This window comes from Ranitomeya imitator, chromosome 8 (assembly GCF_032444005.1).
Source record: "Ranitomeya imitator isolate aRanImi1 chromosome 8, aRanImi1.pri, whole genome shotgun sequence".
Taxonomy (NCBI): Eukaryota; Metazoa; Chordata; class Amphibia; order Anura; family Dendrobatidae; genus Ranitomeya; species Ranitomeya imitator.
The window spans coordinates 151,812,700-151,826,865 of record NC_091289.1 but is presented as its reverse complement, the minus strand read 5'-3'; the positions used below and the strand labels follow the sequence as shown (position 1 = coordinate 151,826,865).

At 45.3% G+C, this 14,166-nt stretch overlaps 1 protein-coding gene across 1 annotated transcript in view; it reads right to left on the bottom strand.

The window, feature by feature from the left end:
- The window catches only part of CDC7 (cell division cycle 7), an 83,042-nt gene that overhangs the window by 34,366 nt on the left and 34,510 nt on the right, over nucleotides 1-14,166 (bottom strand). The window contains exon 8 of the mRNA XM_069737553.1: nucleotides 216-391. Coding sequence (XP_069593654.1) covers nucleotides 216-391 — 176 coding nt within the window. The remainder of the gene's footprint in view (nucleotides 1-215; nucleotides 392-14,166) is intronic.

Below are 14,166 nucleotides of genomic sequence, written 5' to 3'. Positions count from 1 at the left end.
GAAACTGAAATATATTGGAAAAGTGCCTACAGTTATTTGCCAAAATTTGATTACCCCTATAGATAGAATATGCCATTTGCTATAACTTGCTCCAACAATGCCATATACTAGAGTACCATATATTTTTGTCCATTAAGAATTATAATCAGTTGAAATTGTCAAAAACGGACATCCAAGTTACCGTAACACGTGGTTTCACAGGCTCGGTACATTACCTTGCAAGGCAAATCATGCAGACTTGATCTCTTGCATAACAGTCACAGGTCTGGCCACTTGGGCAAGTACTGACAGCTTTTTTGGCCACCACTCCACTTGTGTTCTTTGTAATAACAGGCTTTCGGATGGCCAATTTTCTGGATGCTGCGTCTGTTATCTTGGACTGCTTTATGTTCTGTAAAATAATGTAAAAGATTAAATCTTTGATAGAACCTGTAGATAAATATATCAGAACATGCAGAATTTTTTTTTTATTTTTTCCCCAACATTGGACTTACTGGGATGTCCCCTATGGTGTGGCACAGGAGAGGGGTGATGCCATCACAGCAGCTCAGCTCCACAGCCATCATTGGTGGCAGCACCATCAATGGCTATTTTACCCCTTACAGTCAATAGCAACCAAGGAATTTGGATAAAACGTAAATACAAATCTAAACCATTTCAGCAAAAAGTGCTTTTACATGTCCATGGGCGTAGCAATAGCAGCTAAAATGAAAACATTTGTTTGTCATGTTGCTGGTTGCAATTAGAGAACTGGAAAATACTGCACAACATTTTTGTATTACAAAGTCCCTTTGTTTCTCTTGTCATGAAACAGCGGTATTTATAACCAGATTTCACTACTAATTTACTTGTTGAAAATGCAGCTATTTTGAGACTTAAAACAATGTTTTTTTCTCATCTACGTATTCCAAGAGCTATAACTTTTTATATTCACAAAGATGGAAAAGAGCTCCCTCCCTCTGTCTAACCACTGTCGCTATTAGCCCTGGCATGTGAAGGGTTAGCAGTTGAGCAGAAACTCTGGCACCTGCATCAGTGTCAGATCTTGACTAGAATTTGCAGCAAATTAAATAATACGCGGAGTATAAACAATTCAGTAGGCCTAAATAGTGTTAGAAATACACTCATTAAATATGTAAATAGAGATGAGTGACTTTACAGGACTGATCCAGCGGCCACATCAGTAGCCCCTGCAAACCGCCTCCTATCTGGCAGAATTCTAGGCTCATCTTCTGATATTTTTTTTAGGCCGAGGGAATTCTGGCAGGTAAAGACGTGGTATATCTCGAGGACGTGGTATATCTCGATATTTCCAAAGCGTTTGATACCGTGCTGCACAAGAGGTTGGTACACAAAATGAGAATGCTTGGTCTGGGGGAAAATGTGTGTAAATGGGTTAGTAACTGGCTTAGTGATAGAAAGCAGAGGGTGGTTATAAATGGTATAGTCTCTAACTGGGTCGCTGTGACCAGTGGGGTACCGCAGGGGTCAGTATTGGGACCTGTTCTCTTCAACATATTCATTAATGATCTGGTAGAAGGTTTACACAGTAAAATATCGATATTTGCAGATGATACAAAACTATGTAAAGCAGTTAATACAAGAGAAGATAGTATTCTGCTACAGATGGATCTGGATAAGTTGGAAACTTGGGCTGAAAGGTGGCAGATGAGGTTTAGCAATGATAAATGTAAGGTTATACACATGGGAAGAAGGAATCAATGTCACTATTACACACTGAACGGGAAACCACTGGGTAAATCTGACAGGGAGAAGGACTTGGGGATCCTAGTTAATGATAAACTTACCTGGAGCAGCCAGTGCCAGGCAGCAGCTGCCAAGGCAAACAGGATCATGGGGTGCATTAAGAGAGGTCTGGATACACATGATGAGAGCATTATACTGCCTCTGTACAAATCCCTAGTTAGACCGCACATGGAGTACTGTGTCCAGTTTTGGGCACCGGTGCTCAGGAAGGATATAATGGAACTAGAGAGAGTACAAAGGAGGGCAACAAAATTAATAAAGGGGATGGGAGAACTACAATACCCAGATAGATTAGCGAAATTAGGATTATTTAGTCTAGAAAAAAAGACGACTGAGGGGCGATCTAATAACCATGTATAAGTATATAAGGGGACAATACAAATATCTCGCTGAGGATCTGTTTATACCAAGGAAGGTGACGGGCACAAGGGGGCATTCTTTGCGTCTGGAGGAGAGAAGGTTTTTCCACCAACATAGAAGAGGATTCTTTACTGTTAGGGCAGTGAGAATCTGGAATTGCTTGCCTGAGGAGGTGGTGATGGCGAACTCAGTTGAGGGGTTCAAGAAAGGCCTGGATGTCTTCCTGGAGCAGAACAATATTGTATCATACAATTATTAGGTTCTGTAGAAGGACAAAGATCTGGGGATTTATTATGATGGAATATAGGCTGAACTGGATGGACAAATGTCTTTTTTCGGCCTTACTAACTATGTTACTATGTTACAGGGACTGCTAGTCACCCAATACCGAGACATGGCAGCAGGATTGGGGTCTTTTTAGCTTATCTCTAGTACATTGTCTTATTTAAGGGCTCGTTCCAACGACTATTTTTATTCAATTAGGCAATGTAGATTAACTTTTCTTTTTTTAATGTCAGACCAATTTGGTGTAAAGAAGATGTAAAATGGTGATTGTGCAAAAAAAAAAAAAAAAAAGAGAAATGGCATGCCAGATTTTCCTCTGGAGTCTAATGAGACTCACCCATTCAAATGTATGGGAGTGAGGGAAGAAAATTAAAAATCAGATGCCAGAGTCACACTATAGGAACAGGTTTCTACAGTTATATTGCGATTCCGTAAAATAGGAAACTGTAAATGAATAAAAGCTGCAGATTAAAAAAACAAACACATGGCATATGGACTGCACATCGATGATCAGTGAGGAAAAAAGTTCCACTTTTCTGTACGAAATTGGACCGATTTTTTATTCCGTAGCATAATCCTAGCCTTATTCCATCGCCTGTGCCCATACCATCCCTGTGCCATACAAATGTGAAGCCAACTATATGGCAATAAGTGCATTAAATATAGAAGGTTTACAGAGAAGAGAAGAAAACAAACACTGCATGAAAAGGTCATTTGCAATTTTTAGTTTGTGCGCTTTTGCTAAGAAGAATTCCACAATTGTTTTTGTATTCACCATAGTAACATAGTAACATAGTTAGTAAGGCCGAAAAAAGACATTTGTCCATCCAGTTCAGCCTATATTCCATCATAATAAATACCCAGATCTACGTCCTTCTACAGAACCTAATAATTGTATGATACAATATTGTTCTGCTCCAGGAAGACATCCAGGCCTCTCTTGAACCCCTCGACTGAGTTCGCCATCACCACCTCCTCAGGCAAGCAATTCCAGATTCTCACTGCCCTAACAGTAAAGAATCCTCTTCTATGTTGGTGGAAAAACCTTCTCTCCTCCAGACGCAAAGAATGCCCCCTTGTGCCCGTCACCTTCCTTGGTATAAACAGATCCTCAGCGAGATATTTGTATTGTCCCCTTATATACTTATACGTGGTTATTAGATCGCCCCTCAGTCGTCTTTTTTCTAGACTAAATAATCCTAATTTCGCTAATCTATCTGGGTATTGTAGTTCTCCCATCCCCTTTATTAATTTTGTTGCCCTCCTTTGTACTCTCTCTAGTTCCATTATATCCTTCCTGAGCACCGGTGCCCAAAACTGGACACAGTACTCCATGTGCGGTCTAACTAGGGATTTGTACAGAGGCAGTATAATGCTCTCATCATGTGTATCCAGACCATGATCAATATACAGTGGGGAAAAGTAGTATTAGATACAGTACCGATTTTGCACGTTTTCCCACCTCCAAAGAATGGAGTGGTCTGTAATTTTTACCGTAAGTACATTATATATATATTTTTTAAAGATTTTGTCTCACACAGTTGAGGTGTACCTACGGTAAAAATCAGACCTCTACATTCTTTGTAGGTGGGAAGGATTGCAAATTCAGCAGTGTATCAAACACTTATTTTCCAACTGTATGGTAAAACTGACCAGGCAATATGATTCTCTCCAGGTCAGTACAAGTATATAGAGATGCCAAAGCATCAGGCCCTGATTGACAATCGGCCCAGGCGGGCAATTGCCCGCTGGGCCACCGGCCTTTTGAATCTTCTGCACATGCCCTGGTGCGAGCGTACTCTCGGTGCACGCACTGACCAGGGCCACGGCGGCCCGCATAAGCTCGTGAGCGCGGCCCTCGTCAGTGCAGACAAGCAGGAGAGCGTGCACCAGGGCCTGTACAGAAGTTTGAAAAGCCTGCCACGGCGCGAACAGGATGCCTGACATGTACTGGATTGGATGCTGGAGGCAGAGCCGCGATGCTGGGGAGCAACTGTGAGGTAAGTATACAAATCTTTTATTTGTATACTTACTATACTTTTATTTAACCCCTTCCCGACCTTTGACGCCACATAAGCGTCATGAAAGTTGGTGCCAATCCGACCCATGACGCCTATGTGGCGTCATGGAAAGATCGCGTCCCTGCAGATCGGGTGAAAGGGTTGACTCCCATTACACCCGACCTGCAGGGACAGGGGGAGTGGTAGTACAGCCCCCCCCCCCCCCCCGTGGCTACGATCGCTCTGATTGGCTGTTGAAAGTGAAACTGCCAATCAGAGCGATTTGTAATATTTCACCTATTAAAACTAGTGAAATATTACAATCCAGCCATGGCCGATGCTGCAATATCATCGGCCATGGCTGGAAACACTGATGTGCCCCCACCCCACCAATCGCGCCCCCCCCCCCCCCCCCCCAGTCCTCCGATCAGTCCTATGCTCCGCTCCGTCCTGTGCTCCGCTCCATCCCCCCTGCACTCCGATCCACCCCGTGCTCCCCTCCACCCCATCATACTTACCGATCCTCCCGGGGTCCGTCCGTCTTCTCCATGGGCGCGGCCATCTCCCAAAATGGCGGGCGCATGCGCAGTGCGCCCGCCGAATCTGCCGGCTGGCAGATTCGTTCCAAAGTGCATTTTGATCACTGTGATATAACCCATCACAGTGGTCAAAAAAAAAAAAAAAATAGTAAATGACACCCCCCCCCCCCCTTTGTCACCCCCATAGGTAGGGACAATAATAAAATAAAGAATTTTTTTTTTCCCCCACTAAGGTTAGAATAGGATTAGGGTTTCGGTATGTGCACACGTATTCTGGTCCTCTGCGGATTTTTCCGCTGCGGATTTCATAAATCCGCAGTGCTAAACCGCTGTGGATTTATGGCGGATTTACCGTGGTTTTTCTGCGCATTTCACTGCAGTTTCACAACTGCGATTTTCTATTGGAGCAGTTGTAAAACCGCTGCGGAATCCGCAGAAAGAAGTGACATGCTGCGGAATGTAAACCGCTGCGTTTCCGTGCAGTTTTTCCGCAGCATGTGTACAGCGATTTTTGTTTCCCATAGGTTTACATTGAACTGTAAACTCATGGGAAACTGCTGCGGATCCACAGCGTTTTCTGCAGCGTGTGCACATACCTTTAGAATTAAACTATGTGCACACGGTGCGGATTTGGCTGCGGATCTGCAGTGGATTGGCCGCTGCGGATTCGCAGCAGTGTTCCATCAGGTTTACAGTTCCATGTAAACCTATGGAAAACCAAATCCGCTGTGCCTATGGTGCGGAAAATACAGCACGGAAACGCTGTGTTGTATTTTCCGCAGCATGTCAATTCTTTGTGCGGATTCCGCAGCGTTTTACACCTGTTCCTCAATAGGAATCCACAGGTGAAATCCGCACAAACACTGGAAATCCGCAGTAAATCGCAGCGCCTTTTACCCGCGGATTTTTCAAAAGTGATGCTGAAAAATCTCACACGAATCCGCAACGTGGGCACATAGCCTTAGGGTTAGGGTTGGAATTAGGGTTGTGGTTAGGGTTGTGATTAGGGTTATGGCTACAGTTGGGATAAAGGATAGGGGTGTGTTGGGGTTAGTGTTGGAGGTAGAATTGAGGGGTTTCCACTGTTTAGGCACATCAGGGGTCTCCAAACGCAACATGGCGCCACCATTGATTCCAGCCAATCTTGTATTCAAAAAGTCAAATGGTGCTCCCTCACTTCCGAGCCCCGACGTGTGCCCAAACAGTGGTTTACCCCCACATATGGGGTACCAGCATACTCAGGACAAACTGCGCAACATTTACTGGGGTCCAATTTCTCCTGTTATCCTTGTGAAAATAAAAAAATGCTTGCTAAAACATCATTTTTGAGGAAAGAAAAATTATTTTTTATTTTCACGGCTCTGCGTTGTAAACTTCTGTGAAGCACTTGGGGGTTCAAAGTGCTCACCACACATCTAGATAAGTTCCTTTCGGGGTCTAGTTTCCAAAATGGGGTCACTTGTGGGGGGTTTCTACTGTTTAGCCACATCAGGGGCTCTGCAAACGCAACGTGACGCCCGAAGAGCATTCCATCAAAGTCTGCATTTCAAAAGTCACTACTTCCCTTCTGAGCCCCGACGTGTGCCCAAACAGTGGTTTACCCCCACACATGGGGTATCAGCGTACTCAGGAGAAACTCAACAACTTTTGGGTCCAATTTCTCCTGTTACCCTTGGGAAAATAAAAAATTGCAGGCTAAAATATCATTTTTGAGAAAATAAATTTTTTTTTTATTTTCATGGCTCTGCGTTATAAACTTCTGTGAAGCACGTGGGGGTTCAAAGTCCTCACCACACATCTAGATTAGTTCCTTTGGGGGTCTAGTTTCCAAAATGGGGTCATTTGTGGGGGATCTGCAATGTTTAGGCACACAGGGGCTCTCCAAACGTGACATGTGTCTGCTAATGATTGGAGCTAATTTTCCATTTAAAAAGCCAAATGGCGTGCCTTCCCTTCCGAGCCGTGCGCCCAAACAGTGGTTTACCTCCACATATGGGGTATCAGCGTACTCAGGACAAACTGGACAACATTTGGGGTCCAATTTCTCCTATTACCCTTGGCAAAATAGGAAATTCCAGGCTAAAAAATCATTGAGGAAAGAAAAATTATTTTTTATTTTCATGGCTCTGCGTTATAAACTTCTGTGAAGCACCTGGGGGTTTAAAGTGCTCAATATGCATCTAGATTAGTTCCTTTGGGGGTCTAGTTTCCAAAATGGGGTCACTTGTGGGGGAGCTCCAATGTTTAGGCACACAGGAGCTCTCCAAACGCGACATGGTGTCCGCTAACGATGGAGATAATTTTTCATTCAAAAAGTCAAATGGCGCTCCTTCCCTTCTGAGCCTTACCATGTGCCCAAACAGTGGTTTACCCCCACATATGAGGTATCAGCGTACTCAGGACAAATTGGACAACAACTTTCGTGGTTCAGTTTCTCCTTTTACCATTGGGAAAATAAAAAAATTGTTGCTAAAAGATCATTTTTGTGACTAAAAAGTTAAATGTTCATTTTTTCTTTCCATGTTGCTTCTGCTGCTGTGAAGCACCTGAAGGGTTAATAAACTTCTGGAATGTGGTTTTGTGCACCTTGAGGGGTACCGTTTTTAGAATGGTGTCACTTTTGGGTATTTTCAGCCATATAGACCCCTCAAACTGACTTCAAATGTGAGGTGGTCCCTAAAAAAAATGGTTTTGTAAATTTCGTTGTAAAAATGAGAAATCGCTGGTCAAATTTTAACCCTTATAACTTCCTAGCAAAAAAAAATTTTGTTTCCAAAATTGTGCTCAAGTATACATGTGGGAAATGTTATTTATTAACTATTGTGTGTCACATAACTCTCTGGTTTAACAGAATAAAAATTCAAAATGTGAAAATTGCAAAATTTTCAAAATTTTTGTTAAATTTCCGTTTTTATCACAAATAAACGCAGAATTTATTGACCTAAATTTACCACTAACATGAAGCCCAATATGTCACGAAAAAACAATCTCAGAACCGCTAGGATCCGTTGAAGCGTTCCTGAGTTATTACCTCATAAAGGGACACTGGTCAGAATTGCAAAAAACAGCCAGGTCATTAAGGTCAAAATAGGCTGGGTCATGAAGGGGATAATAATCTTTATTTTGTACAAAATGAATTAAAATGGGTGAGGGGGAATTGCACATGATGATGTGGAGAGGGGGGTGTTAAAGGGAGACTGCAAATGATGATGTGGGGAGGTGGGTTAAAGGGGGACTGCACATGATGTGGAGAGGGGGATTAAAGGGGGACTGCACATGATGTGGGGTTAAAAGGAACTGCAAAGGATGACAGTGGGTAAAGGGGACTGCACATGATGAAGTGGGGGAAGGGGGCGGGGAGAGCAAATGATCTTGGGAGAGAGCAAATAATGAATTTTGAGGGTGGGGACTAAATGATGTATTGAATGTGGGGACCAAATACCAAACCACCGTGGAACACAAAATCACCAGATAGTCCAAAAGCATGGGAATATTTAAGGATGTGCCTTTATTTATAAGGATGGCAACAATACATAAAAATATTAAAAATATGTAACAAAAATTCCTGCAAGGACAGGATTACATAACATTCATACTCAGCAGAGTAGCCCCCAATAATAAATTATATATTTTTTAGTTGTGCATATCATAAAGTGCACCCCCCCTTTATCACCTGCTGCTGCCGGCTCCATTTTCTTCTCTCCTATTCCCCCGCGCCTGACAGCTCCATCCTCCCCTGGTGATCACCCCCTGCCCTCTGAATACCCCCTGCACTCCTTCATTACCTGCTGCTGTCGCCTCCATTTGCTCCTCTACTACCCCCCTGCGCCTGACAGCTCCATCCTCCCCTGGTGATCACCCCAATCACCCTCGGCCCCCTGATTACCTGCTGCCAGCTCCATCTACAGCTCGTCCTCTGCTCCCCTTCTGATCACCCTCTGCACTCCTTTATCACCTGCTGCTGCCGGCTCCATTTGCTCCTCTCCTGCCCCCACTGCGCCTGACAGCTCCATCCTCCCCTGGTGATCACCCCAATCACCCCCGGCCCCCCTGATCACCTGCTTCTGCCGGCTCCATCTGTAGCTGGTACTCTGCTCCTCTTCTGCCCCTGCGCCTGACAGCCCCTCCTCCCCTGGTGATCACCCTCTCCAGTGATCACCTCTAATCATCCCCTGCGCCCCTGATTACCTGCTTCCGGCTCCATCTACAGCTTGTCCTCTGCTCCTCTCTAGCCCCCCCAATCACCCACTGCACTCCTTATCACCTGCTGCCAGCTCCATTTGCTCCTCTCCTATCCCCCCCGCGCCTGACAGCTCCATCCTGTCACCACACCACACCAACCTGACGCACACTATACGACACCACACTCAAACCTGACGTACACAACACCACACACACCAACCTGACGTAGCGTGTCAGACTGGTGTGTGTGGCGTTGTGTACATCAGATTGGTGTGTGGTATAGTGTACATCAGGTTGGTGTGTATACTACACCACACACACCAACCTGACGTGTCAGGTTGGTGTGCAGTGTGGTATAGTGTATGTCAGGTTGGTGTGTGTGGTGTATACTACACAACACACCAACCTGATGTACACTACACCACATACCAACCTGACATACACTACATACTTTCAATACGCGACGTGTCCGCTAACGATTGGAGCTAATTTCCCATTCAAAAAGTCAAATGGCGCTCCTTCCCTTCCAAGCTTTGCCGTGCGCCCAAACAGTGGTTTACCCCCACATGTGAGGTATCAGTGTACTCAGGAGAAATTGCCCAATAAATTTTAGGATCCATCTTATCCGGTTGCCCATGTGGAAATGAACAAATTGAGGCTAAAAGAAATTTTTTGTGGGAAAAAAAAGTACTTTTTCATATTTACGGATCAATTTGTGAAGCACCTGGGGGTTCAAAGTGCTCTCTATGCATCTGGATAAGTTCCTTGGGGGAAGGGGGGGGGGCTAGTTTCCAATATGGGGTTACTTGTGGGGGAGATCCAATGTTTAGGTACACAGGAGCTCTCCAAATGCGACATGTGTCCGCTAACGATTGAAGCAAATTTTTAAGTCAAATGGCGCTCCTTCCCTTTCGAGCGCCCAAACAGTAATTTACCCCCACATGTGAGGTATTGGTGTACTCAGGAGAGATTCCCCAAATAAGTTTAGGATCCAATTTATCCTGTTGCCCATGGAGGGGGGAAGGGGGTCTAGTTTCCAAAATGGGGTCTCTTGTGGGGAGCTCCAGTGTTTAGGCATACAGGGGCTCTCCAGAAGTGGCATGGTGTCCGTTAACAATTGGAGCTAATTTTTTCATTCAAAAAGTCAAATGGCGCTCCTTCCCTTCCGAGCCCTGTCGTGCGCCCAAACAGTGGTGTCCCCCCCACATATGGGGTATTGTCGTACTTAGGACAAATTGGACAACAGCTTTCGGGGTCCAGTTTCTCCTTTTACCCTTTGGAAAATAAAAAATTGTTGCTAAAAGATCATTTTTGTGACGAAAAAGTTAAAGGTTTCCTTTTTTCCTTCTATGTTGCTTCTGCTGCTGTGAAGCACCTGAAGGGTTAAAAAACTTCTTGAATGTGGTTTTGAGCACCTTGAGATGTGCAGTTTTTAGAATGGTGTCACTTTTGGGTATTTTCAGCCATACAGACCCCTCAAACTGACTTCAAATGTGAGGTGGTCCCTAAAAAAAATGGTTTTGTAAATTTTGTTGTAAAAATGAGAAAATTGCTGGTCAAATTTTAACCCTTATAACTTCCTAACTAAAAAAAATGTTTGCAAAATTGTGGTGATGTAAAGTAGACATGTGGGAAATGTTATTTATTAACTATTTTGTGTCACATAACTTGTTTAATAGAATAAAAATTCAAAGTTTGAAAATTGCGAAATTTTCAAAATTTTCGCCAAATTTCCGATTTTTTCACAAATAAAACACAAATTTTCGACCTAAATTTACCACTAACATGAAGCCCAATATGTCACGAAATAAAATCTCAGATTGGCTAGGATCCGTTGAAGCGTTCCTGAGTTATTAACCTCATAAAGGGACACTGGTCAGAATTGCAAAAAACGGCTAGGTCATTAAGGTCAAAATAGGCTGGGTCATGAAGGGGTTAATAGGTTTGAGTAGAATAGTGTCTGGACAAAAGAGTCTACTGTGTCGTGGTGGCAGCTTACAAATTCTTTTGGCCAAAACAGAAGCTGCTGGCTATGTATGTGATCTGGTGTTTGATGGGAACTGTTAATATCTGATTGATGAGGACATGGTGGTGAAGTTGAGATTTTCCAAGAGTGAGCGGTGGGACTGTGGAAGGTTCAAAGGGTGGAGGCGGAGCTGGAGTAGAGCCTGGGCTGAGACTCAAGGGGGCCCGAAAATTTTGCCAGTATGGGGCCCCGAAATTATTAGTGGCGGCCCTGCTGCTCAGTACCACTTTTCCTGTCCTGTATTTATGCACTGCACAGTACCACTCCTCCTGTCCTGTAATATATATATATATATATATATATATATATATATATATATATATATATATATATATATATATATATATATATATATATATATATATATATATATATATATATATATATATAAATATATATATATATATATCAGACTTCTGGAAGGGCGCAGTCCTAGACACATATATACGCAATGCCCTGACGAGGTCAAGCGTATGCAGAGCCTTCTCCACTCTATGAACCAGACGAAGGGATGGAAGTGAAATTTCCTCATTGAGGTGGAAGTTGGACACAACCTTCGGAAGGAAGGAACCGTACGGAGAACTACCTTGTCCTGGTGAAAAGCCAGGAAGGGCCGTCTGCAGGAGAGTGCTGACAGTTCAGACACACTGCGTAGCAAGGTGATTACCACCAGAAAGACCACCTTCTGGGATAGAAGTCGGAGTGGGACCTCCCTAGGGGGTTCGAAAGTGGTCCCTGCAATGCTGTCAGGACCAGGTTGAGGTCCCACGTTTCTAGTGGTCGTCTGTAGGGGGGAACCAATCAGGAAACCCCCTGAAGAAAAGTCCTTACTTGCGGCTTGTTAGCAATGCGTCTCTGAAAAAGCACAGAGCTGACGCCTGGCTCTTAAGCGAGCCCAGGGACAGCCTGGCCTCCAGACCCGATTGGAGAAAACCAAGTACTTTGGATAAGGAGTAAGGGAGTGGGGTCTGGCCACGAGATTCACACCAGGCAAAGAAAGCTTTCCAGGTACGGTAATACATCTTGGCAGAGGCTGGCTTCCGTGCCCTGATCATGGTTCCAATGACGTCCGGCGAGAGCCCTGCCTGGGTTAGAACCCAGGTCTCAAGGGCCACGCCGTCAAATTGAGAGCCCCTGAGTTCTGGTGGTAGAACGGGCCTTGTGATAGAAGATCGGGGAGATGCCAGGGGGCGTCTGCTGTAAGTTGTACGATGTCGGCGTACCATGTACGTCTGGGCCAGTCCGGTGCGATTAGGATGGTTGGAACTCCCTCTTGCTTGATCTTCCTCACCACCCTGAATATCAGGGGGAGAGGTGGAAAAATGTACAGAAGCTGGAACTGGGTCCAGTCCTGAACCAGGGTATCTGCTCCGAGCGACCGCAGATTGTGTGTTCTGGCCATGAAGTTGGAGACCTTGGCATTGAAGTGGGATGTCATTAGGTCCACGTCCGGAGTCCCACAGCGATGGCAGATATAGCGAAAAATTGCGGGATGAGACCACTCTCCCGAGTCCATGCCTTAACGACTGAGGAAGTCGGCTTCCCAGTTGTCCACACTCGGAACGTGGACCAGAGAGCACCGACCCTGTGTCTTCCACCCAGTGGAGTATGTGTGTCACTTCTCGCATCGCCGGGGTACTGCGGGTCCCTCCTTGGTGGTTCACGTATGCCGCAGCCGTGGCATTGTCCGACTGCACTCTGATGTGAGAGGATGCCAGTAAGTGACGGAAGGCTCTCAACGCCAGGAGGATGGCACGAATTTCCAGGATGTTGATGGGCATGGTCGCTTCCACTGGTGACCACTTGCCCTGTAGTGTAGGTACACCGCACCCCAACCCATCAGGCTCGCATCGGTGGTCAGAACCTTCCATTGACTTGTGAGAAAGGATTTCCCCGTTGCTAGCAAGGTTGGCTTGAGCCACCAGTGCAGGGACTTCCTGGTTGACGTTGGCTGGAACTCCCTGTTGAGAGAAAAGGGATTCCTGTCCCAGGACTTGAGGATGGCTAGTTGGAGAGGCCTGAGGTGAAACTGGGCAAATGGGACCGCTTTTATTGCTGCCGCCATCCTGCCAAGGACGCTCATGGCAAACCGGAGAGATCGGCCACAGGAACCGGTACTATGACTCCTGCTTGAAGAAGCGAGGAAACCGCTTGGTGAAAGGCACGAGCCTTGGCTGGCGGTTTTAGGGGAACAGAGGAAGAATCGGTTCGGTGGGTTGGAAGTGAACTCTATCTTGTATCCGGAAGACACCAATTCCCTGACCCACCTGCCTTCTGTAATAGGCAGCCAGACTCACTGAAGGAGCAAAAGTCGTCCGCCTACGGGTGGGATGTCTTCCGGAGTCTGTGAGTCATGATGAGGAGCAAAAAAAGAAAGGGCTGACAGCACTCAAGGGGGCACACGTTCCATGTCCAGGGAACCTTCCTGGATACTCCAAACAGTCCAAAAGTAGATGAACCGCGCTCCAACCAGGTGTAATAGTATCAAAAAGACAATTTTGGTGCCCTGCGTGGTTTCCACACCATTTAAGCTGGCATTTTGTACCTTTGTATATGCTTGAAAAAGACCAGATTTTGGTCGAAACGTTGCTGATTCATGGCGAAATAAATTGTCTTTTTGATACTATTACACCTGGTTGGAGCGCTGTAAATCTACTTTTGGAATGATGAGGAGAAAGTCTGAGGTTTTCCTCCTTTGGGCTTTTACTGGCCAGCTGTTGACTGCCAGGTCTTGTCGACCTTTGCGTCGACCGTGCGTTGTCCCCTGCGTGGGGAACGGTTATGATTTTGTGCTGGATGCGAGACGGACCAGCCCGAAGAATTCCGAAAGGATTGGAATTGGGTTAGGTTACGCTTCTTGTAAGTGCATTTAGGTTTCAGTTGAGGGAGAGAGGTACTCTTACCCCCTGTGGCGTTGGATATCTTTGTGTCCAACTTTTTGCCGAAAAGTTGCCCACTGAGATACGGGAGGTGCGTAAGGGCCTTCTCTGAGGCTGCGTCTGCTTTC